General features: G+C 44.9%; 2 protein-coding genes across 5 annotated transcripts in view; one reads left to right on the forward strand and one right to left on the reverse strand.

The window, feature by feature from the left end:
• The first annotated feature begins 264 nt into the window (after positions 1–264).
• Positions 265–16,182, forward strand: SERPINC1 (serpin family C member 1). Its single transcript, XM_077332539.1, has 7 exons — positions 265–469; positions 3,365–3,743; positions 8,239–8,454; positions 10,070–10,207; positions 10,546–10,939; positions 14,217–14,281; positions 15,918–16,182. Exons 2-7 carry the CDS (start codon positions 3,369–3,371, stop codon positions 16,089–16,091), a joined length of 1,362 nt encoding a protein of 453 aa, XP_077188654.1. The 5' UTR covers positions 265–469; positions 3,365–3,368; the 3' UTR covers positions 16,092–16,182.
• Positions 16,183–16,712: 530 nt separating this feature from the next.
• Positions 16,713–27,415, reverse strand: part of ZBTB37 (zinc finger and BTB domain containing 37) — a 32,457-nt gene continuing 21,754 nt past the window's right edge. For 2 of the 4 annotated variants that reach the window (XM_077332535.1, XM_077332536.1), the window contains exon 5: positions 16,713–27,301. The gene's annotated coding sequence lies outside the window, so the exon portion shown is untranslated. The remainder of the gene's footprint in view (positions 27,302–27,415) is intronic. The other 2 variants (XM_077332538.1, XM_077332537.1) reach the window with 2 other exon arrangements.

The raw sequence follows: 27,415 nt of genomic DNA on the forward strand, positions 1-27,415 counted from the left end.
ATCCATCAGGAACCGCCAGTTAAAGAAGCCCTGCCAAAGAGCTATGAAGTTTAATTGGTGGTGATCAAAATGGCATTGGTTTGTGTAAATGCAGCTTTTCTCCCCCCTGCGTGCTCGCTTCGGCAGCACATATACTAAAATTCTCCCCCCTGCCACTTTGGGTGTCTCTGAAGTTTGGCTGTGTGTTCAAACATTCTCTCTCATCCAGTTGAACATTAAAAGGGCTCTCAGATCAAACACTGCTTTGTCCCACTCTTTGTTTAATCTGCCTTGACTGGTCATCAGCCTTTGACCCCCAGGGTCTTCCCGCCCCTTTTTTCCATTATCTTGATTTTATTCTGGCTGAACGTAGGAGGACAAGGGAAACTCCTACCCACAAGGATGGTCTTCCTCTAAAGTAAGCAAGCCAATCTCTTGCTTTTGTGTAACCTCTTCTGCCAGAGAGAGAAGGGAACCACACTGAGTTAAGGTAAGAGGTCCTGTTTCTTTAGTGTTACCATCCTAATAGTAGGAGTCTGAAGTAGAGTCTGAAGGTCTCTCTTAAGTGGTAGATTGGGGGGGGGGTACTATTAAAAGTCAGCAAACCTTTACACTAGTATGACATTATGGGGATTTTTTTTTATCTGGGCTCCCTTTGCTTTCAGGATGATTTCCATTCCCTCTTAATGGGGTTCGTCACAGAAATGCAGTCTTGATTGTTTGCCACAACTGTTCCATATATGTAGAATTTTATGTGGCAGAATTAGCATTCCTGAGAATTTAGCTGTTTAAAAATAAAGGTGTCTAGTTTACATACTGGTGGGCCCACATGTGAAAATGTGCATGAAATGTGTGAGAGAATGTTCTTTCTCACCTTCATTTCAGCTCATCTGCACAGACAGCCCTATACTTCCTCAACCATGTGACTTTTTCATATATTACATTTATAGGTGTGTGATTTAAGATGCAGGTTTGGATCCAGGGATCATAGAGCAGCGTTCCAATTATGGAATGGAACTTTCCTACTTTATGCTGTGGCTTGGCGTTCCCCGTTGTAATATTGCCAAGGGGAGGGGGGCTATGGGATCCTCAAGTATAGAGCTAGCGGTAATGTCAGGACTGGTGGTGCTGTCAAGGCTGGACTTTGGGGAAGAAATTCAGAGCCCAGCTTGCAGACTTAAGACAGGGGACCCAAAAGCTAGCTGTAGTTTTTCATGCACATTATGGTTGGAGTGGGGTGTAAGACTCCTAAGTCCAGAAGCCATGAATAATTTAACTGCCGCTACTGAATTTTGTGTGGGGGAAGGGCTGCAGTGAGAGGTGAGACCCACCAAAAATTGTACCCTCTCCACTTGCGCAAAAATCATAGGATTCTTCCCAACACATTAATGGAAGGGAACAATCACATTTGCACACAAGAGAATAGATCTGAAGATGTTATAACATCACTGAATAGGGGAAGGTGACTTTTGCTGTCCCATTCACAAATTGGCTTAAAACACTTACTGGTTCAATTGCTGGACTTCTGTGAAGTAAACAAACTTGCTCTGAACTTTGAGAAGTCAAAAATTGTGGTTTTTGGAAAGCCATGGAAGCCTCTTAAATGGAATGTAAGAGGTAATCACATTGAACAAGTTAAAAGCTACAAATACTTGGGAATATTTTTTCACCATAATGCAAATTGGGCTACACAGAGGAAATATGCAATCACATCTGCAAAAACTAGTGCCCTGGCAATTAGTTTCTTCTACACCAGTGGTAACCAGTACGTGCCAGCAGCCCTCAAAGTATTCAATGGGAAACTAAGTGCCCAACTGCTTTATGGCATCCCTATTTGGATCAACGCTTTTAACCAAGCAGTCGAAAGTCTCCAATCTGTCTTCCTTCGTAAAATCCTTGGGACCCCAAACTGGGTCTCTTATGCAGTCCTATGTCTAGAAACCAGCCAAAGACTATTGTAAACCAGAGAATGGTTGTTAACAATCAAGTTCTGGCTTTGCATTCATTTTAGATCTGACCCCAATAATCTAATTTCCCTTATGCTATCTGAACATGAGTCATCTACTTGGTTAAGACACATTGAGGGAAAAATTAAATCTATAGGAATCTCTTTAGACTCCTTGTATCTGGTATCTGAAAAGACTGCATTTAATTCAATTAAATGCAAACTGTTAGGCATAGAACTGCAGGAACTTAGCAGTAAAGCTAGAATCGTTTGCTCGCCATTGAGTATGGGGATCTCACCAAGCTCTCAGCCCCTAGCTGCGTACTTCTACCATCTAATCATCCCACAACAGCGTAGAGCATTCATGTTAGCTAGAACTAATACTCTACCTTCTGCTGTTCTATATGGGAGATTTCAACAGATCCCGTATTCAGCTAGGTTGTGCCCATGTGGACAATGCTGTATAGAATCAATTACACACGTTTTCTTCCATTGTCCATTTTATGGCTCGATCCGAGCTAAATTTCTTAGCTCACTGCTGTGTAAAAGAGAACTGTATTCGGATGAACGTAAGATTCAGTTTCTTTTGACATCCCAGAACCCTGATATAATTGAACCAGTTGCAACCTGTGGGCCGTGGACCACATGTGGTCCGTTGACTAATTGGAGGTGGGCCGCAAAGGATGCCTTCTCCCCCCCCCCCCCCGGCCCTTTACAACACTCCCAGATGGGACTATCTCATTGCAGAGAAACAAGCTCAGGGTTCCCATTGATTTGTCATTGTCATGAGTTAGGGCAGTGGTTGAGAGTAGAGGAGTAAACTACCCCCCGCCCCCATCGGGCCTCAGTAAAATTGTCAAGCATTGAGTGGTCCCCGGTAAAAAGGTTGGGGACCACTGTCTAAAGTATGATCTTTGCCTTTGTTTTCTCTAGCAGTGGATCCTTTTGTACTTTCCCTTCTTATATTGTACTTTTATATGCTATTAAAGGCTTGTTGTTGCATGCCATCCTCTGGGTGAGATCTGGGGATCCCCTGGACTTTCAGCTCATCTCCAGACAACAAATATCAGTTCCCCTTGATAAATAGATGCTTTGGAAGGTGGATTCTATGACATTATACCCCATTGGGGTCCCTGTCCTCCCCAGGCTACATCCCCAAATCCCCAGGAGTTTCCCAACCTGGAGTCTGCAACTCTATCCCCCCCCCCCAAGCAGTGGCCAGGAAAGATGGAGCAACCCTCCCTTTACAGCATAACCCATCAGGAGAACTAGTGGCTGACCAGAGACTTCCCCATGTACTCATTAATATGTATTTTGTTTGGCTGGTTAGACTGTATACTTCCTAAATTAATTTTATTTGTGCAAGACAGCTGCATCTTCTCTTATTACTTCCTCCCCTGCCACCTTCCCCCCAACCACCCACCCCAAATCTGATTCCAGGAAGATGACTCCTTTGTGGTTTCTACTGGTCTGCCTTTGGCCTGCTGTAGCTCCCCAGCACCGCTTAGTGGACGATATCTGCACTGCCAAGCCACGAGATATCCCAGTAAACCCAATATGTATCTACCGGAACCCAGACAAGAAACCCCAAGAAGGCGTGAGCGAAGGGCCCGAGGAGGAGAAAATCCCCGGCTTTACCAACCCCCGTGTCTGGGAGTTATCCAGGGCTAATTCCCGCTTTGCTGCTCTCTTCTACAAGCGCTTGGCGGACTCAAAGAACGACGATGAGAACATCTTTCTGTCCCCTCTCAGCATCTCCACCGCTTTTGCTATGACCAAGCTTGGAGCCTGTGGAAGCACCCTGGAACAACTCATGAAGGTAACACAAGGGTAGGGATGAGTCTGGATCTCCTTTATGCTTAAATCTAAGCCAAGGTTTCCTGTTGGAAGATTATCTAAGACTGACTACAGGCACACTCTTTGATTCCATATGGAATTCAGTCTGGGGCTATTAGTTCTCTTTCTTTCTTTAGAACTACGATCATGACAAAAAGCACTTTGTTATGCAAAGCTTAAGAGCCTCTTGTGGTGCAGAGTGGTAAGGCAGCCGTCTGAAAGCTTTGCCCGTGAGGCTGGGAGTTCGATCCCAGCAGCCGGCTCAAGGTTGACTCAGCCTTCCATCCTTCCGAGGTCAGTAAAATGAGTACCCAGCTTGCTGGGGGGTAAACGGTAATGACTGGGGAAGGCACTGGCAAACCACCCCGTATTGAGTCTGCCATGAAAACGCTAGAGGGCGTCACCCCAAGGGTCAGACATGACTCGGTGCTTGCACAGGGGATACCTTTACCTTTTTATGCAAAGCTTTGGGCAAACCTACCAGGTCTCTTTGCAAGGGCTGATCCTAGAAACCAACATATCTCCAGGTTTAGGGCACAGCATTTGACAGTACAAATACAGTGTGGTAGGCAACCTTACAGATGAATCGGGGTGCAATGAATTTAATACATCTTAAGGTGTTGATCTGGGACACTTTATGGCAGCCCTTCTCAACTTTTTTTTACCCTTGAGAAATGCCTGAAACATTCTTCAGTCTTCAAGAAACCCCTGAAGTTTTGTGATGATGCAGAATATGGTTGGGAAGCAGAGTGCATGCCCACCTGGGGCTCTTCCCCTCCCCACCCCCTTCAAGTCCATCATTGGCCATTTTTGGAGGGGTGGGTGGGTCGACCTGACCATTTATGGTTGTCATGTGCCATGTCATGTGCCTCACTATCCCTCCCACTGGTTTTCAGGTTCTCAGCCTGACCTTCTAGCGCAGGTTCAAGTTTCTGTTATGGAAATGTCTTATCTTAATATCCCTGCTTAGAATGTAAACATGTTGCTTCCCTCTGTGAAGTTTTTACCCCCATGGCTGCTAGTGACCCAAACTGATTCTATCTTTCACGCTTTCCTGGATCTAGCTTTCTTGTGCGATCTTGGGGGTGGGTGTCCGAAGATATAACTGCCTCGATCCCTCCTAGGGCCAGCGTCTTCAACAATCATCTTGCCTGGTTATGACTTCTCTTTATGCTTTCCTGATGTACCTTCAATAAAAACTAACTTTGGTTGATGTTCCAATGCTTGGGACTCCTGTTTGTTGGTTCTGAGGGGAACTCTAGGACAGCATCCCAATACATTTTTTTACACATTTTTAAAATGTATAAAAATGTATAAAAATGTAATTAACTTTCACCCATTCACAAGGGCTGGCAAAAAAACAACAACAACCCAGGGTTTCATGAAACCTTGGTTGAGAACGCTTGCCTTATGGGTTGGATTCTTGTCAGCATTTTGTGAACTTAATTCTATGGAGGTGAAGCAACATTTTATTTTATGTTTGTGTTTAGACTTGTATACCGCCGCTCCCAGCAAGCTGGCTTGCAGCAGTTCACAAAAATAATACAAATATCCAATAAAAACCACATCTAATATTAATAATACTCCTAAAAACAATTCCCAATTATTATATTTTATCTTTTATAAATGTGTCTGGTTGAAATTCATAAGTTGTGAATGTCATGCATTACTGAAGACCCTGTTGACTTCCTTCCTGGATGTTTATTTTACGAGGAGGGGGTCTAATTAGGAAACCAGTGTATCTTGTACAGATGTACAGATGTGTCAGGCAGAAATTCATTAGGTGTGTTGGTAGCAAGTGTTTGAGAAAGCTTCACCAGCTGAATTTCAACCTGGACACATACCCTGAGCCTTGCTGAACAATCAAAGCAAAATGGGGCTCTAAGGGAATTTAATTCCTAAGTTTAAATCCTCACAAATTATCCTCAGTTTGTTGGCTGCTTACAAGATGCAGAATTTAAACTTTATTTTAATTTATTTACAATTTACATGCCTTACCTGTTCTCTTAAACGAAAATGGGGTTGATCTTCAACTGTACTGAGCCGTGCAGTCCTAAGCAATGCCATGTCCTTGGGGTTGTGTGTGTCACTTTTGCTGAGCGTTTAACCACCACCTCACAGGAATTTTCCCTCCATCCCAACACGATTTCACATCTCCCCCACAGTTCCGTGGTTTCAACTGGAAAATTAAATGAGGGAAATTAAACTGTTTGAGGGGCTGGGATTTGGGCCTGAGTATCACCTATCCAAAACTGGATTGATAACTGAGGTAAACTAAGAAGAGTAAAGCGGTTTGCTTTTCAAAGCTGACAAGAACTAAGTTTATTTCAGTGAAACATGCAGCTGAGGTAACTGTTAACAATGAACCAGGAGTTGTGGGATGTTAAGTTTTACACGGCAGGTACCTCAGGAAAACACTATTTCAAGTGTGCTTACCCGTGTTACCCAGCTGGCCCACGGTAACACCTCAGTATAACTCCGGTTCCCTCAACAAGGAAACTTTACCAAAGGCCTGATATCGCCTCGGACTTTTACTTCACGCTCCTGCTAGACTCACCCTTCAAAGCCTGATTCCACACACACTTCTTGTCAAAATTTAATGTCTTCAGAACATGGCTTCAGAACATGCTTCTGAGTGGATTTCTGTACTTTGTCATGGGCTATAACTACTCAAAACTGCAGTACAGGGTTCCGAGAAACCTGCTCCCATTTGCAAATTCTGCTAAACTTGGGTCTATTCCGCAAGCCATAAATTTAGTGTGATACTTACCCTCCGAAGAAGCTATATTCCAGGTGCTCCGCATGACATTGCCAACCTCCTGGGCAAGTTGGTGAATCCCGAAAAGTGGATTCACCAACCTAAAAAGCGCTTTTCCCCAGTGGATAACTAATACACCACACGCCAAAGAAATATATGGAGGCTAAGAAGCGCTATCTCCGCCTCCAATGCCCCCCCCCTTCTCCCAGGGACGAGATTTTTTTTAAAGCGATGAATAGGCATACATGTGTGCAGGCAAAGTAAAAAACATTTTCCCCAAAGTTGTCACAAAAAGCATGCCTCTCTAAAGTCTCCCCCCCCCAAAAAAAAATTGGGAACAAGATTAATTTTTTTAAGATTCAAGACTCATGATTCCATAAGGGGTGGCATTATAAAAAGCACTATGCATCTATGATTAGGTGCATAGGCATTTAAACAGAGAACTATTAATTTTTTTTAAATGGCAGGCATTGCAGGACCTTTAAAAAAAGGAGAAAGGGGATTGGCTGCCTGGCTTGATTGACAGGCAGAAGAGAGTTGAGGATAAACCGTGTTGCGCTCTTCCGCCATTTCCAGTAGCACTTTTGGAAGGTAAGAATCATAGAATCATAGAATCATAGAGTTGGAAGGGGCCATACAGGCCATCTAGTCCAACCCCCTGCTCAACGCAGGATTAGCCCTAAGCATCCTAAAGCATCCAAGAAAAGTGTGTATCCAACCTTTGCTTGAAGACTGCCAGTGAGGGGGAGCTCACCACCTCCTTAGGCAGCCTATTCCACTGCTGAACTACTCTGACTGTGAAAAACTTTTTCCTGATATCTAGCCTATATCGTTGTACTTGAAGTTTAAACCCATTACTGCGTGTCCTCTCCTCTGCAGCCAACAGAAACAGCATCCTGCCATCATGTCCCCTCTCAACCTCCTTTTCTCCAAGCTGAACATTCCCAAGTCCCTCAACCTATCTTCATAGGGCTTGGTCCCTTGGCCCCAGATCATCTTCGTTGCTCTCCTCTGTACCCTTTCAATTTTATCTACGTTTTTCTTGAAGTGAGGCCTCCAGAACTGCACACAGTACTCCAGGTGTGGTCTGACCAGTGCCGTATACAATGGGACTATGACATCTTGTGATTTTGATGTGAACTATGACATCTTGTGATTTTGATGTGCAAAAGAAGTGCAAAAAGGCAGCAGACTACAGTGAGATGACAACAAAGTGAGGAATGGTTGGCGGCGCGATAATATTTAGCGCTACGCCGTTCAGCTGGTGTAATGCTATTTTTTGCAATGTGCAGAAACACCCTTAATGTTGCTAGCTCTGGGTTGGGAAATACCTGGAGAATTTGGGAGTGGATTTGGGACAGGGGGACCTCAGTGAAGTTTAATGCTGTGGAGTCCACCCTCCAAAGCAGCCATTTTCTCCAGAAGAACTGATCTCTTTAGTCTGGAGATGAGCTTTAATTCCACGGGGACTAGCTTTCCTGCACACCTGGACTTAGTTCCCAGTTATAAAACTAGCTTTCTCTTCCTCCAGCCCGAAGAATCCAGGATGTTGCTTTATCCACATTGACAGCTTTCTGCATTATTGTGGGATTAAAGTCTAGCGACATGATAGTTACGGGTTGTTTCTCTACCGTGTGAATTCCTGAGACTCACAGAGAGACCTCATGTTTCTTTTAGGCTTGGCCTCCCTCTCCTTTGCTCACGGGCTCTGTTTCTCTAGGTTTTCCAGTTTGACACTATTTCAGAGAAGACATCAGACCAGATCCACTTCTTTTTTGCCAAACTGAACTGCCGCCTGTACAAGAAAGCCAACAAATCCTCAGAGTTAGTGTCAGCAAACCGCCTGTTTGGAGAGAAGTCCCTGGACTTCAATGAGACCTACCAGAACATCAGTGAGGTGGTTTATGGAGCCAAACTCTGGCCTTTGAACTTCAAGGTAAGTCACAGATGTCCAGAGGTGAGGAGGGGTTAATGTCGAGTGACACCTACTGTTCTATCAGTTATGGTTTTCTGTGTGCACCCTCCATCTTTGTTTTCTGTATCCAGCCATCTGAGTGACCTTGGCCTTGTCACAGTTCTCTCAGAGCTGTCCTCACAGAGCAGTTCTCTCAGAGCTCTCTCATCTCCAACTACCTCACAGAGTGTTTGTTGTGGGGAGAGAAAGGGAAAGGTGTTTGTAAGCTGCTTTGGGGCTCCTTCAGGTAATGAAAAGTGGGTTATTAAAAGCCAACTCATCCTCTTCTCTTCTGGAAGTTCTCTAGGCACTAGTTCTTGTTAGGCCATTTTCCCTATCCTGCATTTCTAGACTTGTCCGCAGCAGTGAGTTAGTTCTAGGACAATCAGTATCTCGCAAATTCCGATGCCTGAGTGTATGAGTGATAAAATCTTTTACTTTGCTCTTGGTCTGTACATTATCTCTCTGCTGGCTTAGCACGTCAGACCAGGGAGTCCCAAAACGGAAGGAGTTGGGCTGTGTTGTGTTCTGTCTGGCTTTTCTACCTGGCAACGTGCTGCTAAGAAACTATCCCACTGGTGCAGTTATACAAAACCCATTGCAAAAATAACGCCAGTTAACAAGATGCAGGCCCTCGTGCAGTGGCACAAGGTGCACATAAGCAAGGGCACACTTTCAGGTATGCCCAGTGCCCCACAATGGCAGATGCATAAAGCTAAAATGTGTGTTCAGATTATTGCATCTCCATCTCCCAAAGCTTTCCACTGAATTTGCCCATTGTGGAAATTGTTGCCTGCTCCTGGCAACTTCTATGAAGTTGGGGGAGGATCTGAGGACACATATTTTTTACTTCCAGGAATTGTTCAGATTTTCTTCTTTGACCACAGCATCTGGAGGCAGATATACCGTGTCTGTCCATCTTCAATTAGATTGCCCTCATGGTTAGAACTATAGAAGCCAGAGACAGGCAATTTAAAAGTTTTGCCTGCGCTTTCCCCTCTTTATTTCTGGCTCCACAAGGACCAGGGCTTTGCTCTTTCTTTCTAAAAGAAATCTGGGGGTAATTTGTGTCCCAAATGGGTATAAGATGGCATGCTGTGAATCCACGCTAAAACTCCGACTCCTGGACCATATAAGCCCCTCTGTGTATGCCATTTGTGCCAGAACAAAATGAATGGATTAACCCAGCTGGGCTTATTTGGGGACAAGAGTTGCTGAAGAACTTGTGCTGTTCTAAGAGCTGTGCTGAGGCTCTTTTGCAGTTCTATCATTCTCTAATGTTATTGTTGTTATCATGTTAAAGTTATTGTTGTTATAATGATATTGCTATTATCACCTGTTGTTCCATATATCTGTATCTTTTTCCTGTTTCCTGTAAACCGCCCTGATCCTTTGGGGAGGGTGGTATATAAATATAATAAATAATAAATAAATAAACTGTTTTAGAGGCGGAAGACATTAGCTATGGCCTCAGCTACCATTACTCCAGATGGCAAGACTTGTTACTGGTTTTGGGGACCTCCCTCCTTTCTTTGGAATTTTGCTCTCTTTACTGAGCCATGTGAAAAATTACCTTTCTTTATGTTGCTGTTTCCAGGAGAAGCCAGAACTGTCCAGGAGCCTCATTAACGAGTGGATTGCGAATAAAACCGAGAGGCGCATCACAAATGTGATCCCAGAAGGAGCCATTAACGATCTGACGGTTCTGGTGCTGGTCAATACCATTTACTTTAAGGTATGGCGAAAAAACCTGGGGGAGGTGTAAAGCGGATGAAAAGTGCAACTGAGGAAAGTATAGATGACCAGGGAAGGGAAGGAAGACGCCAAAGAGAAAAAGAAATGTGATCTTTAACCAGGCCCAATGGTGAAGTCTGGTTTTGCACAATTCAACAAAACAGTCTGAATAAAGATCAGCAACCTTTTATAATTCAAAGATAAAACTCAGAGCAAGAGACCAAAAAAAAAAAAAAAAAAAGAGTCAGTCTCAGAAAGCCTGTTTGCTCTAGCCCACATGGCTATCTTGCTTGGCATATGGGCTGATGGTTTTCTTTCCTTTCGATGCATTGATAACAGGGCCACTGGAAATCGAAGTTCCGTCCCGAAAACACAAAACTGGAGAAGTTCTTCAGAGCCACTGCCGAGCCTTGCTTAGTTCCTTCCATGTTCCAGGAAGCCTCGTTCCGCTATGCTTCTATCCCAAGCGCCAAAGTGCAGGTGCTGGAGCTTCCGTACAAAGGAGAGGATATCACCATGGTGCTGATCCTGCCCTTTAAGGATACCCCTCTAGTAAATGTGGAGAGGGAGCTGACGTCAGATAGTTTGCAAGCCTGGCTGAATTCCCTCCACGAGGTCACCCTCTCAGTATACATGCCCCGGTTCCGGATAGAGGACAGCTTCAGTGTGAAGGAAGAACTTCACCAAATGGGCCTGGAGGATCTCTTCAACCCTGGAACGGCCAGATTGCCAGGTCAGTCTTGGGGAATTATTGGATTGAGAATGCCCATGTTCCCTAGAAGTTAACCAGCATAATATTGAGGGTGTCACCATATCTGTGCATACGAATGAGCACAATATTTATTGACCACCACCGTAAAGCCAATTCATGGATACTGCTGACCAACCATTGGGTTTCCTGAGAGTCTCCTATTTAATTCTCTACAAAATTAGCAAGAATTGTAGAGGCACACTGGCAAGTACATGTTTATTCTCAGAGAATACATGCTGTTTCTCTGCCCTACTCATTGGTGCTTCATAGTTTGTGTGCTCAGGGCTTTACGCAAGTAGGATAGGCAAGTTCTTCTGGTGGAGGGACTTCCCGATGCAAGATTCTGCTTTGTATGAGGTGAAAGCTTTTACAAGAGGAAAGAAGAGAGGAAAGGGAAGGCAAATGTAAGCCTCTTTGAGACTCCTTCGGGTAGAGAAAAGCGGCATATAAGAACCAACTCTTCTTCTTCAGTAATATCAGGGCTCCCTCAGCCTCACCTCCCTCACAGGGTGTCTGTTGTGGGGAGAGGAAAGGGAAGGCAAATGTAAGCCGCTTTGAGACTCCTTCGGGTAGAGAAAAGCGGCATATAAGAACCAACTCTTCTTCTTCAATAATATCAGGGCTCCCTCAGCCTCACCTCCCTCACAGGGTGTCTGTTGTGGGGAGAGGAAAGGGAAGGCAAATGTAAGCCGCTTTGAGACTCCTTCGGGTAGAGAAAAGCGGCATATAAGAACCAACTCTTCTTCTTCAGTGATATCAGGGCTCCCTCAGCCTCACCTCCCTCACAGGGTGTCTGTTGTGGGGAGAGGAAAGGGAAGGCAAATGTAAGCCGCTTTGAGACTCCTTCGGGTAGAGAAAAGTGGCACATATGAACCAATTCTTCATCTTCTGGTTTACAATTCTGCAGCCAATTTAAGGATGGTTGAGCAGAATTAGTCAATGTTGACACCTATTGTTAATTCCCTTTCCTCCCCCTCCCATCACTTCCACCAATGGATATAGTGACGTCCGCAAGCATAGATGGCTTTAAAGATATTACATAGACTCATGGAGGAGTGATTCAGCAATGTCTACCACCCATGGTGACCAAAGAGCCAATAAGCCTGTAAATAACAGTGCCAGAAGGCAACATCAGAGGAAGGCCTGGCCCTTTATGCCCTGTTTGTTTGTCCTCCAAAGTGTGACACAGGATGTTGGAACAGATGAATCACTTCTGTCCCTGCAAGCAATCCCTGTCAGTAGCCTGGCTACTGCATTTGGGACCAGTTGAAGTTTCTGAACCATTTTCAAAGGCAAACTCATGTAGAGCATGTTATAGTAAATGTAATTTGGTTGCGACCAGAACCTGGGTTATTGTGGCTGGATCACACTTTTTAGGGAATAGCCATATTGGCAAACCACCTACACTCACAGACCACCAACTTAGTTTGAGTCCAGTGGCACCTTGAAGATCGATGTGCGTGCGTGGACATGAATGTTATACCCAGAACGAAACATTCATTCATTCATTCATTCATTCATTCATTCATTCATTCATTCATTCATTCATTCATTCATTCATTCATTCATTCTCTATACTGCCCTTCCTTTCAGCTCAGGGCAGTTTTCATAGAACACAGAGGTAAGTACAGCATAACTCATAACATCGAGTAAAAACATTAGTAACAGTAACAGTTTCTATAACATTTCCTGTGACATTTCCATATTACAATTCCAGTGACAATGTTAACTTGCTAACTATGATTCCGTAGGCAGATCGGTTTGGGATTCAGTACATGTGTAGGGGTTTTCTGGGAGCCCCAGTAGATGCTGTTGGTTCGGTCAACCTCAGCCAAATGCCTAGCGGAAGAGCTTCATTTTGCAGGCCTGCGGAACTGTGGAAGTTCAAACAGGGCCCTGATCTCTTCAATTTCGCTGGTTGAGAGAGGGTTGTGTGTGGTGGCATCCGAATCGGCCGTCCCAGGCTGACACAGCCAACGCCACGTCGTGGGGGGGGAGAGGGGCGCAGGTGCCGGTGCATGCAGTGCTGGCTGCGTTGGCCTGGAACAGCCGGTTCGGAGGCCGCCACGCACAACCCTAGTAAGCATGGTGTAATGGCTAAGAGGGATGGCCTCTAATCTGGAGAACCGGGTTTGATTCCCCACTCCTCCTTCACGTGCAGCCAGCTGAGTGATTTTGGGCCAGTCAGAGTTTTCTCAGAGCTCTCTCAACCTCACCTACCTCACAGAGTGTCTGTTGTGGGGAGAGGAAGGGTAGGCAATGGCAAGCCACTTTGAGACTTCTTTGGGGAGTAAAAAGAAGGGTACAAAGCTTTTCTTCAAGGTGCCACTGAATGCAAACTTTGTTCTATTGCTTCAGACTAACATAGCTACCCACTTGAATCCAGTAACTTAGTTGTTAAGGAGGTATAAAGCAGGGTGTTCTCTGCATAATGGTGTCACCATACCTGTTAGTTTCCCAACCTCTTCCTTCCTCCCTCTCCCCTCCCTGACTCGCAAACACAGACACAGAGAGTCCCTCCCCTTCCCCCTCCTGTTTCCCCCTTTAACTGCTGGGTTCCCAACTTCCCTCCCTCCCTCCCAAACAAACACACACGCACACTCCCTCCCCCCTCCCCCCTCCAGCTTACCTGCTCCTCCTCCACTGCCTTGACCCCACGGGTTGCATAGCAGCTTCCTAGGCTCCTGGGGCCAGTGTAGCTGCTGGCTGGATCCTTCGGAACTACAGACGTCACATCCGTCTACATTTCCGTTTCATGAGGTGCGCCAGAAGATGTGTCCCACATCAATAACATCCTGAGATTGAACTAGTCCAACTGGGGTATCTAAGCACTGGCAAATGCAAGCAATTTTATCTGTGAAGTGGCTTGCAATGGAATCCTGGTGGGCTTGTATGTTTCCTGGGTCAACATTCTCTAGCGCTTGAGATGAGAGCCCCTTCACAGAAGCTCTGCTGGGTGGCATCATACAGATACAAAGATGGCAGAGAAGTGAGCTTGATTCCACCACAGAGTAAGCACCATAATGTGGTCCAACCTGTGTCTAGTTCCATTCGGTTTGCATTTTTTCTCCAATTGCACTCTACCCAACTGTTTCATTTTCTGAAGAACCGCAGTAGACCAAGGGGCATTCCAGAGTCAATCTCCCCCCAAGAGCATTTGACAAACCATTTATATGGCTACATCATACATTTTGATGTCATTTTTCTGTCTCACAACCAGCCACTTGCATTGTCTAAGTATACAGTTCGTCTTTTCCAGGTATAGTTTCTGGTGGCCGTGATGATCTTTACGTATCGGATGCTTTCCACAAAGCTTTCTTGGAAGTAAGTCAAGTTACCTTCCTGTTCTTGCTTTAAGTTTTGGTCATCCAAAAAATTGTAAAAATTTCAGTAGGCAAAGAAGGAAAGCTCAGCTTGTTAATGCTACATCTCTACTGTATGCTAAAAGTGGTGGATATTAACGGTGCCATCAACAGCATATCCTAATTCAGGTTTTCTCAACCAGGGTTTTGGGAAACCCTGGGGTTTCTGGACCACCCTGGAAGGGTTTCCTGAATAAGTGGGAGTTGATTGATTTTTATATATTTTAAAAATTTGTTAAATATTTATCGTGATATGACCATATAAAACCATGTCAATTTTCCCCCTCCCAAAATGGCCATTTATGGGCCTGGAGGGGATGGGACTCCCTGGAGAAGAGCCTAATGCTGGGAGCAATTGAGGGCAAAAGAAGAAGGGGACGACAGAGAATGAGGAGGCTGGATGGAGTCACTGAAGCAGTAGGTGCAAACTTAAATGGACCCCGGGGAATGGTAGAGGACAGGAAGGCCTGGAGGATCATTGTCCATGGGGTCGCGATGGGTCAGACAAGACTTTGCACCTAACAACAACAAGGGGGTGGAAAGGGCAGGGGCTTCAAGTGGGCTTATACACAGCTATGCTTCCCAACAATACTCTGCATCATCATGTCCCTTCTGGGGTTTCTCGAAGCCTGATGAACGTTTCCAGGGTTTCTCGACAGTAAAAAAGTTGAGAAAAGCTGCCCCAAGTCCGCTGACTTACGAAGGTATAACTCTATATATGATGGCCCTCTAAGTATCCATCAGGATGTTAGCTTGTTGGAGGAGTCATTTTAGAATCTGTGTAAAACATCAGGTCTTAATGGGAGACCTTGTAAGAATCTGGTATTGCTTGGTCCATGTTTGGAAAGAGAGGGTAGGGCTTCAGAAGACATATGAGATGGTTTCTATGTGTGAGCTCCAGCAACCTCTTGCCTGGGAAATGTATGCACTGGCCCCAGCCATACAGCATGGAAACGTATCTATCCCAAGAGAGGGCGTAACATCAGGGACCCATTTGGCTGCCTGAAAAGTGCTGGTAGGGTTCCATGACCGACTCTGTGTATGTGGAGTGATCTGTAGCTACGTCAACAGGATTTACTGGCAGCTTACCTGGGGAGGAAGGCCTACCCTTCCTTCCATTAGAGACATTTGTTAGAACAGGGGTAGTCAACCTGTGGTCCCTCCAGGTGTCCATGGACTACAATTCCCATGAGCCCCTGCCAGCAAATGCTGGCAGGGGCTCATTGGAATTGTAGTCCATGGTCATCTGGAGGACCACAGGTTGACTACCCCTGTGTTAGAAAGCTCAGAGGTGCTGGGGTCAGATGCAGTAATACAACGCATGCATTTAGCCTGCCACCTCCTCGGTGTAAGGCACAAGTGAGAAAAGCCCAGGAGTTCTCAAACGTCTGGCCTTGAGTCCTCTCCAAGAAATAAATTTAAATAAAAACATGGGGATGACTCAGCTCCCTGAGTAAATGAAAAATAATGGAGTAATTTATGGCATGAGGCAAGGACCATAAGGAAGAAGAATCCAGACTTCAGGGTTCTTTGGTGCTGCTCCTTGTGAGACCTGTGGATTCATTCCTGATGATTTTCCACTTCCATCTGCTTGGCAGGTGAACGAGGAAGGCAGTGAGGCGGCGGCTGCCACGACCGTGCTGATGATGGGCCGCTCGTTTCCAGCACCCAGGGTGGTCTTCAACGCCAACAGGCCCTTCCTTGTGCTCATAAGAGAAGTTGCCATCAACGCCATCCTCTTCATGGGCAGAGTTGCCAACCCTTGTTCTTAAACTTCTCAGTTGTTCTCTGGTGGCCCGGCCACCTTGTTCTTCTCCTTCAACTCCACCTGGGCATTTAGCTAATAAAATGCTGTCTTCTCTAGGTCTCTCTTCCATTGTGACATATTCAGAAACCGGGAATGGCACCCTTGTCATAAAGAATTCCCCCCCCCTTAGTCGTTTTAGTTGTATCATGTTTAACATGGCAGCCAGTGGGGTGTATGACCTCCAACCAGCATGGTGCTAGCAGGGGCTCATGGAAATTAGAATCCATGGACATCTGGAGAGCCACAGTTTGGCCATGCCTGGTGTATACCATCAAGGCAAATGAAATCTCACTAGCCACCCCTTGTTGCTTAGTAGATACTCTGCTGCCAGTCTGGTATGGAGTCCTACGCACAGCATTGCCTTTGGCTTCGGGATGATATGGTGCAGGCACATGGGAAAGGACCAAGAGGAGGCAGAATACTCTGAAAGGCCAGTTCATCTGAAAAATCTTTGCTGAATGGCCCATGCTCTTTCAAACTGTTCAGGGAGAGGGTGGTGGTGGTATGTATGGGCCGGAATCAAACGGACAAGAAGCTACAGTTCTGATAAGGGAAGAGCCTGTGAAATGAGGCACTGCTCCGTGGGTCTTTTTGAGTATTAAACCATTTAATTTTCAAACCACTCACATGCATAACATTTCTTTTACACAGTGTTAAAGAGGAAAAAATGCATTTGCTTTAAAATACAAACAATTTCAAGTATACATTTATAGAATTTTCTCAGAGATTCCTAACCCAAGTCGCTAAATCTTCATTCACATTGTTTTTTGTTTTAAAGCTGTTCAACTTGAGAGCTTTTCTCCTTTCTTTCTTTGCTAAATTGCTTTAAATATGTTTTGTACAAGTCTTTTATCTTCACGGCTATAGTTTATTCTTCTCCCATTCCCGTTTCCCAAAACTTGCCTAGGAAAGCCACCACTTTCTTACCTGCCTTTTCTTTCTCTTCCCATGAGCCCAGAGATTACTGGGGAGACTAAAGGGATGCATCTGAAACCAGGGGCTTTGGAAAAAACTATGTAGTTCTGCTGTTGAGCGCTTTCAAATAGCTGGATCATACTTTAGCTGCACTGGAATTGAAGAATGAATCTTGCAAATCCAAAGCCATGCAACGTCACCAGAAATGGAACAGTACAAGAAGAAAATGCAGAATGCCAAAAGAAAAACAACCCATGTAAAGCTTTAGCTGTTTCAGATTCATGGAGCAATAATTTTAAAGGGTTTGCCAGATGTTCAAACATTTTCCTGCTCATAGGAATCAAGAGTAGAATGTCCATGGAACAAAGGGAAAAACTGAATATTTAATGCATGAAGTGGGGTAACATCAGACAGGTGGACACTCTGGACTTTCTTCTACTCAGGCCACAGTAAGCTGTGTGTGCGCCACCATTGGGAATACTGTCCAGAACAGATGATGTGCGATCCAGCTGTTCCATCAATGCTACTTATGATTGCATGCCCAACTTGGTTGCAATGCGTAAGTTCAAGCAAACTGTTTGGCAGTCATTGCAAACCTTAAAGGCTCTGTCAATCCAGCTGCATCTTCACATAAGAAACAGGATTCAAAATGGTGGCACCCTAACCCATGTGGTTTCATATGGACTCCATCTTTCAGGCTGCCGCAGTAATCCAAAGAGCAAGGAGGGAAGAAATGTTACACAGAACAGAAAACAAAAAGCCTAACAGGAATTAGCCCATTAGTAGGTCTTCGACCTTCTTAGACCTGATGCATCTCGACCCTCACTGGGTCTTCCTCGGAGGTCTAATTTTGACACACATACAATGATAAAATATATATAAAATAAAATCATGGCCTATGGGCTTTGTGTGTGTTTTTAATCTTAAATATTTTTAAAAAGTTGAGCACAACCAATGTTCATATATTTTTGTCAAGTTTGAACGGACGTCCAGCCTTTTAGGTCCTAACTAGTTCCAGTTAGGTTCTTTGTTTTCGGTTCAATGAGTAATCCACCAAGGGATAGGATAATCTGAAGCAGGAGTACATATGGAAAGACCTAGAACCAAGACGATTTCAGTCAAGCTTTCGACCACAAGAAGGTAATCCACCCCTATGCAAAATCTAAGGTTCAATGCACACTACAAAAATTAGTAGCACCTATTTCACTCAACTGGGGCTAATTTCCTTTATTTTATTTTTTTAAAGTATAACTCTATCTGATGCAGAGAATGCCCCTTCCAAGCTCTTTAAATCTAATGAAAAAGAGATTTGCCCACTTTTTAAAAAGCCACTGCATCCCAACCTTTCATGCACTACATGACTGGGCTGAAAATGGGGATGGGGTGGGAATGGGGTTGCCCCAAGAATACACAGGGGCTTGCTGTCACATTATGAGGTGTGTGTATATGTGTGTGCGTGTGTGTACACAGATGTGTTGAGGCAGAAAACCCAACAGGAGGCAGATATGCTCCTGGGATGGAGGGCCAGCAACAACAGGTCAGCATGAGCATTGACCCGCCCCCTTCATCTACAATAATACTCTAGCATGTAACAGCTAACCTACAGCCAAATAGAGTTTAAAGTGCATAACGCCGCAGGAGTGAGGCGGAGGGAGCTCGAAGTATCCTATTTAAAGTGCCATGCTACTTTCGAAAGCTGCTTCACCAAAAGTCAAAAGCAGAGGAGCGGAACGGCATCTCTGGGCTTGTGTTTGGAGTTACACACGCTCCCCCCCCCAGGGAGTAACTCAGGCTTGCTTGTGCTTTGGTCAGCTTTGCAAAGTACAGCCCTGAGCTAGGATGAGCTGTTCAAAAAGAAAGCGCAGGTAGGGATCACTCTTCTAGACCTCCACACCAATAAGGTCACAGTCATGCTGACTTTGCAAGCTGCAGGCACTGGATATCCCACAGAACTAAGGGGCTAAGGAGGGGATTACAGGTATCCCCTGAGGAGTCACACAGTCTCACTTAATAAGCAGAACTTTGTGCTAACTTACAACAGGATTATTTGGTAGGCCTCCAAGTAGCTTACAGAATTTTCCATATCAGTGATGATATATTAGAAGATGTACTAGTTCTGGAAACAGTGGTACATTTCTCCAAAGAAAGGAACCTTCTCCTGATGCAAGAGAGCCGCTAGAACAAAATCCAGCCAAGGATCTAGGCTTCACAGAAAGCTCCTCTAATCCCTCCTCTCAAATGCTAATGTTCCATTTTATACTGCCTTGCACACCGTTTTGAGGACTTTCAACTAACTATAAGTTAGAAGTTAGTAAATTATGATGTGCAACGAGTTATATTGTGAATGTAAGCCTCCCATGAGAATGCTAAACGTGCAAGCCCTGGCATGAACATGGACATGAAAATAATTTCCAGAAGGCGAGGTGTGTGAGTCTGCCAACAACCAGCCCTAAATCTCTCCGTGCATCCAACAGGCTCCCTGGTGACAAGCAACTCCCAAGTTACAAAACAGCATGCAAGCCAGGCTGCCCTCCCTTTTGGTGGCATTCACATTTAAAGGTCCTGAAATTCAGATTCACATTTTGTCTTCCTCACCGAATTCTATAATCTGAAATAGGTCCTGCAGATTCTTCTGAACTCTCAGTGTAGAAGACGGGTGTATGGTTCAGAGAACCTGCAACGCATGGGTGAAGGTCAACAACTCAAAAACAAGGATTATAGTAGCAATAAATATTATAACACCCTCAGAGAGGGGCAGAGGTGCACTTCTGCTGAGGTGTTTGAAGTCCTGCTGCTGAGCAGACCTGCAGTTAAAAAAAGATTCTGTGTTTGCTACAGTAAAAAAAGCCCTGTGTCCAAAGCATTTGAAAGGCAAATCTTTCAGTGAGGCGTTATTCAAAGACACAGGGCTACTACTAAAACTGGCATCCCTGTGTTGTTTCTTCTCCATTCTTCCATAACATGTAGTAATGAAACGATACTTCACTTCATATGTTTCCCTGTTCTTGTACCACATCCATGCCACTGGAGGGCATAGAGATAGAAAGGAAGCATGTCATGTGTTTCCTCAAGACACATTATAGTAAAGAGGAGCAGCGATTAGTTCTCAGGGATGCCGTTTATGGTGGCAGGACCGTGTTTAGGGTAATGTTAAGTTCTTCCATCTGACAACTGTTTTATTAACCCAGAAAGCACAATGTTCAGAGGAAACTAGGGATACATCTTCTGGTCCCTGATACAACTCTTTCACACATGTTTAAAGGGAAAAACTATTATAATACCTACGCTGAAATAACGGGGGGGGGGGGGGGAATCCGCAGAAAAGAATCCCTGCTCTTTCCCCAAAGCTGTGCTCTTGCACAACTCCCATTCACAGTGGGGCCAGTGTCCCAGAGACAGGGACCCATGCTCAACTATATTCATTAAAGGGCTCTTGTACCATATAACTTTGATTGTCAGTTTAGTTATCACATATCAGATTCTATCAGCTAACAGCAAGGCAAAATTCACTTTGTTTTTTAAACTTCCTTTGTCAATTTGACTCATTCCTGCAGTCTGCACAGAACGAGTGTCCCTATTAACAGCTGATGATTCTAGCCTAGTCTTATGCTTAATTCTTAGAGAGAGTAAATTAATTGTCTCAGGTACAATGATTGAGCGATCGGAAGAGGACCAGGTAATGCCTTGCAGTGTGACACAAAAAGGAGCCATGCAATCCTGACTTACACCACTAAGATTGTTTATGCACTGGGAACCTCACTGCCCCAGCTACCGTGCAGGAGCACAAATCGGGGGCAGATGAGGCACACCAGGCCAAATGCTCCCCCGTGTGTGTGCAGGAAGAGGTGGGGCAACCTGCGATGATTAAAACTCCCATGAAACCTCCAGTGCATAAACGGTCTAAGGGAGCAATCCTAAGTAGGTTTATCCAGAATCCTACTCGCATCTATCCTATGGAACTTACTTCCAGGAAAATGTTCTTAGGACTGAAATGTTTGTCCGGTGAAATCAACAGCTTTAGAAGGCTATGCTTGGGATAGTGCTGCTAGATGACTATTCCACTCACAAGTCCTACTCAGAAGAATGCCAGATTCGATAATAGGAAACCTATAGAATTGCTCTAGAAGGTAGGGAAAGTTTAGGTACATCTTTGGTTCACACTATTTCCCAGGCAGAATGAATCACGCATAACATTTAGTTTGCATTTCCATGTCCACGTTCCTCTACAGTATTTTCCTCCCTTCTGAAACAGACACTCAACGTCTGGCAAGAGCTGAGCAGAGAGCCCTTAGAGCTGGTTCCATCCCTAGATGACGTTTTTCAAGCCTTTTGCACGCTCTACCAGCACAACAATAATTTTGCCTTCCTATATTGTTCCTGTTAATGCGGTTCACTGCAGAAAGGACAGGAAAGCCATTGAGGTCAAAGTTGGCTCTTCCATCTGACTTGTAGGCACAATAAGTTTAAATACTTGTATTAGTAATCAACTAATCTAAAGTTGCTTGTGACTATGCCTTTCAATTTTTCCACCTCCAAGGGAACCTTTTCCTTGTTGACCTGTCCACTGCAAACCCCTGTATTGCAGGAAATCCTAGGGCTTATTTTTTAAAGGGGGGAGGAGTACACAACTCAACAAGGCATAGGTGTCATACTTAAGACCACTCAACCAAGGACCATCCAGTAATTGCTTGTGGGCACACATCCCAAGACTGAAAGTAGTGATAGGCAAGCTATCTCCTTGTTGAAGAATCCTAGCATTCCTCCCAAAACAACAAACTATGTGTGAAAACTCTAGGATACTATCAGTCACCGCTTTAAGCATCAATGCTGTGGGCAACCTGGAGACCATGGACAATAATATCCCTCAGGACAGAGGAAGTTCCTCTAGCCTAAGAAGTCTCAGCCCAAAGTAAGCTGAAGGGATGCCCCTTAGGCCACGGGTAGTCAACCTGTGGTCCTCTAGATGTTCATGGACTACAATTCCCATGAGCAAATGCTGGCAGGGGCTCATGGGAATTGTAGTCCATGGACATTTGGAGGACCACAGGTTGACTACCCGTGCTCGGGACCAACTCAGCAGAAACACATATATTTGGGAAGAGAAGGTTTCAAACTCTGGCCAGAAACAGAAGTCCATTGACTCCTTAAAATGCCAATAATAAGCTGTTTGATTTGCTGTAACAGATTGAAATTATACACCCTCCTCAATTAAAAAAAAACCAGGGTGCTAATTTGTACACACTATTGATGTGGAGGGTTCTCATTTTCCATCACCACGTTTCTGTCCTTATCCAATACCAAATAGGAAGCAGTGAGGTCCATACTTGCTTGCATTTGGGCATCACATCAACGTGAACAAAAACCAGGGATTTTGCCAGCTCAGCATAAGCTCAAACAGTATTTCCTGAGCCCTTGCATGCATGGAATCTTTATATATTCACAGCATCAGGGAGAATCTCACCTGTGTAAGAAGCTGACAGCATCTGTAAGCCACAGGTGTACAACTGAAAGGGCTCCCCATGCCAGCCCTTAGGCCTTCCGTTACAGGACCTGGAGGGGGGTCCAGTTATGGTTTCTGCTCTCTCCTTGGAAAGCAAACGTCAGCAAGGAGTGTGGCTCCAAGAGACCACTGCTCATGTCTGAACAATGCTGACCGAGACTGAGAGTTGTCTTATTCTGGTGCAGATAATAGGGAAATATATTTTGTTATCATCTTTAAAGTGCCCTTGGACCCTTTTATTTAATTTTCTAATGACAGACTAACACAGCTACCCTCCCTTTGCAGAGATTCCTGCTAGGCTTTGCAAGGAAATACGGAAGTAGTTCAGCCCTTGGACTGGGTGGGGGGTGTGGCTGGTAGTAGCCCAACATCCACACACCTCCTGTGTAGAAGAAATAAAGCCAGGAAGGATGGGAGCTGTAATTGATTAACTCTGGGCTTGTGCCTGGCCTTTCTCCCCGCCCCAACAGGGACCCAAAGCCACTTATCTCATTCTCTTCGCCATCTTATCTCATGACGTAGGGTAGGCTAAGAATGTGTGAGTAGCCAAAGTCATCCAGTAACCCTCCATACCAAAGGGAGGATTCAACCAGAGGTCTTCCAGATTCTACTCTCAGCACTCTAACCCGACATTCTGCACTGGCTCTCTGCCACAAAGAGGATTTATAGAGATTTGATGAAAAAGCTGGCCAAATCCATCTCATGTTATTGCTTAAGAGAAGATCAATGGCCATTTATGGATAGGTGTAAGGCCAGAAGAAGTTAAATGGATGCTCCCACATTTTGGACAAGTGTATCATCACACAGCTGTAATGGCTGTAATAGCTGGGGTTGTTACAAAAAATGGCCAGGCCACAGCCCCATGGATCCAGAAGGCATGACTCAGAAGGCAGCTCCTTGTGCCGGAGGAAAGATCCACCAAGATCCACCAAGAATGGGATAGACCTGTGGGAGCCAACCTCCCCACAAATGGAGAGGCAACTTAAAATAATAAATACATAAATACAAATAAATAAAGGACAGAATCACCAGGCAAAAGGAATCCCAAATCTGCTCAGTTTGCGTGACGTAAGGAAGTGGCGCCCCCGAGACGGGTCTCAAGGAGAAGTAATGAAAAACTGCAGGTGTTGCAGAAGGCCTCCTCGGGGACAGTCAGTAGCACAAGAAGAAGAACAGAGCTAATACCCAAAGGAGTCTCAAGCAGCTTCCAAACACCTTTCCCTTCCTGTCCCCACAACAGACACCCAGTGATATAGCTGGGGCTGAGAGAGCTCCAAGACAACTATAACTAGCCCAAGGTCACCCAGCAGCTGCCTGTGGTGGAGTGAGGAATCAAACCCAGTTGGCAACTCGTTTAACCACTGCCTCTCGTGAAATCCAAGAAGAGCAGAAAAGAACTGGGCATGCAAGTCTCATACACCATAGGAGATTTTATCTATACCTAAGGTGACAGGAGGGATTTATGATTCCACTATATTTTGACAATTTTGGCGGCATTTGGGAAAGGGGGAAACGAACCAACTGCAGCTAAAAATTAAATTTCAGTGTGCACAGGCCCACCTTCATAAAGACGTTACACAAGAGTCTGTTTAAAAGAAGGGAAAAAAGTATCTGAACATGTTTTCAACTGTACTGCTTATAGGAGCTGTCAAGCCTGGAGTTCTCACCAAGTGATAAACTGCCTGGGGAGTTTGGCAGAAGGCAGCAGAACATGGGCTGCCGCTGGGAAAGATGGTGACGGCAGGACATTTCTTGGCACTGGGTGGCTCAAAGTATCTGTTGGGCAAGTTTCTCAAAAACCCGCCTGCAAGACCCCCCCTCCAGAGAACGCCGAGAACCGGGACGTGATCTGTATTGCCTCTAGGGTACGTGAGGCTCATTGCCAACTGAAATCCAAGTGTGCTTTTTACCTCTGTGCAAACCAAAAATAGTTCCCCCTGATACTCAGGTTACCACTCAAGAGTTCATGCGTCAACATTGTAAGACAAAGGTCATTTCGCATCTTATCGGTGGTTTGCACAGGGAGTTCCCAGACCAGAAACCCAACTATTTATTGGATCCGGTGGAATATCTCTGCTGATGGCCAGGATTTCAGACAATGGGACAGCCTCACCCATCTGCTTGAGGGCTCCAAAATGGCCCCCAAAAGCTGTTCATGGGGGCGGGGGGGGGGACAGAAACAACACAAGGGAAGAACCAGAGGTCTGCAGTGGAAAAGGAGAATTGGTGTTAGATGCATCTCCTTCCATTGGTGGAACTTCTTCCTCTGTTCTCCAAAAGGCAGAGAAAAGACTATGGCAATGATGTCACTGGGGCCTCAACACAGGACACTAGAGCAACAGAAGCCATTTTTAAAGATGTCACTTAGCACTAAAATCTCCTCCTTAGGGTGGTCTATTCTGAGCTCAGACATCTACAAATGCACCTTAACCGAGGTCCAAAACCCATGAATGATTGGGTGGGGGAGACAGAAAAACCATTTCCCTCCTTCCCTGCTGCATCTGTCATTCATGTAGCAAAGGGTCCTCATCATTTTGTATCAGAACTCCATTCCAAGAAAGAACACTGACTGTTAGATGTTGTACAGTGGACTTATACAGAACCTTTAAGTAAGGAACACTTCCAGGAACAGAAAAAGCCACCTCCAGTGCAGGAGGAATGACTAAGTAGGAAGGGAGGTAGCATGTTTTAAAGAGGGAGTCTGTAACATACAGAAAGTGGAACCACCAGAGAATTATCTTGAAAAGGAACTGGGAAGGAAGAGGTTAGACCACAGTAGATGGTAAGGCATGTGAAAGGAAGGTAGTTGTGAGGCACCTCTGAGGAAAGAGGGATTTCTCCTAAGTTCCAGTCTTTGGCCTAAAATGGATTCTGTTATGGAAGAGCTTGAGTGAAACAACAGAAATTGCCAATTGTATTGCAACATGGACCTACCAGTCCCCATACTATTACAACTGCTATGAATTAACATCTGGCTCTGAACTGACCATGGCAATCACCTAGGTAGTTGGTAGTTGATAGTGAGTCTTTGGCAGGGATGGCCACTGTGGCTCTCCAGATGCCCATGGACTACAATTCCCATGAACCTCTGGACTCATGGGAATTGTAGTCCATGGACATCTGGAGAGCCATGGTTTGGCCACCTCTGCTCTATCATTCCCATGGATGAAATATGCTGGAAAGCGTACAATGGCCTGAGAAATGAAGCTGAGGGCTTGGCCTTCAATAGGAAGAGACAATCACAAGGGACAAATGTACAGGAATCCTCACAGTCAAACTTAAGAATTTCTGGGCTTCTTCTCTCATTAGCTTGGGAAGACTTTCTAGGAATCAGAGCATGGATGCAGAAGGAACATCTCCTGTGAATGATAAATAGAGGCACGGCAAGGAGCCTTCCACAAACCCGTTCTTGTGTAACCCCACAAGGAATACTGGTATGTTGCATAAAATCGCTGATAAAATATCGCTAGCACCTCAGCTTTTTGTGTTGTTGATATGTCTGATTTTCACTCGGACGGTTGCCGCATTCTAGATGGAACTTGGTCTGATCCATAAACATTTCACACGAGAGGTCCCCTGCCACCTGATACGATGACAGCCGACAGTTCGGATTAGTTTTTTAAAAATAAGCCGACCTAGTTGCGCACAGTAACTGGAGAAGCCCAGTGGCAGTGGTTATTAGCCACAATGCCCAAATGGCTTCAGGCTGTTACCCATTCCTTATTTGTGAGCTTTACCAAGGCACAAGCAGAACCTTGATCTGATCTTGCGGGGCTCTTAATCTTGTAAGCATTCAGGCAGAGCCAACAGAAGTAGAAAGAATGGACTTCCTGCGTGCTCTGCCTGCCTGCTTATTCCTCTTCCACAGCCTCCTACCACAATCTCCCTACTCTCCGTCAACTTCTCATCATTCCTCTCTTACCTTGCCAACTTGCTTCTTGCCTAAAACAACATCCCCCCTCCCCCGCCCCAAAAAAGCCCAAATACCAAATTGGGAACAAACAATGCTTATGTAAAAGAAAGTTCACGTATATATATATTAGATATTTTAATGTGATGGCAGAAGTTACATTCTCATGTTATGTTTTTTCCTGCTTTTAGCACAATAAAATAAAATAAAATGCCATATAGATGAATATAATCTTTACTGGTCTTTCTATCCAAGACCTCTGTCTTACTTCTCTACCAAAAAAAAAAAAAAACAGGCCCAAGTTCACATTTTCTGAACTTTTTGGCGTTTTTAAAAAAAAATTAATCACAATCAGAATGTGAGCTATTAGCTTATGCACATTGTTTAATCTAACATACGTAATTTTTGCAGGTGCAAGAATTTGGTTCCCTCAAACACAAACACGACCACCACCTGTAGCATTCCAAGACTCCAGGCACCTGATCTGCAACAGGTAACTGATCTGGAAGATATTGGCACATCTATGCTGATATGGGAGAAAACACTGAAAAGCTTGCAAAATACGTGAGAAAGCAGGGTACTCATTAGTTAATTAAGCAGCACTAAAACCAACCATGCCAGTCATTTAAGGTTTAGTTAAGAAGAAAAGTTTCTGTACCCCGTTTTTTACTACTTGAAGACGTCTCAAAGCGTACCCTTCCTTTCTCCACAACAGACATCCTGTGAGGTAGGTGAGGCTGAGAGAGCCCTGCTGGCTGGATGCGGAGGAGGAGTGGGGAATCAAACCCGGCTCTCCAGATTCAAGGCTGTCACTCTTGACCACTACACCAGGGGGAGTCAACCTGTGGTCCTCCAGATGTCCATGGACTACAATTCCCATGAGCCCCTGCCAGCATTTGCTGGCAGGGGCTCATGGGAATTGTAGTCCATGTACACCTGGAGGACCACAGGTTGACTACCGCTG

The sequence above is a fragment of the Paroedura picta genome, chromosome 4 (genome assembly GCF_049243985.1).
Source record: "Paroedura picta isolate Pp20150507F chromosome 4, Ppicta_v3.0, whole genome shotgun sequence".
In the NCBI taxonomy this organism is placed as follows: Eukaryota; Metazoa; Chordata; class Lepidosauria; order Squamata; family Gekkonidae; genus Paroedura; species Paroedura picta.

Coding starts and splice junctions, on each gene's coding strand:
- SERPINC1 (XM_077332539.1), top strand. CDS start 3,369: ATGACTCCTTTGTGGTTTCTACTGGTCTGCCTTTGGCCTGCTGTAGCT. Junction 10,208..10,545: donor TCAATACCATTTACTTTAAG/GTATGGCGAAAA, acceptor CATTGATAACAG/GGCCACTGGAAATCGAAGTT. Junction 10,940..14,216: donor TGGAACGGCCAGATTGCCAG/GTCAGTCTTGGG, acceptor CGTCTTTTCCAG/GTATAGTTTCTGGTGGCCGT.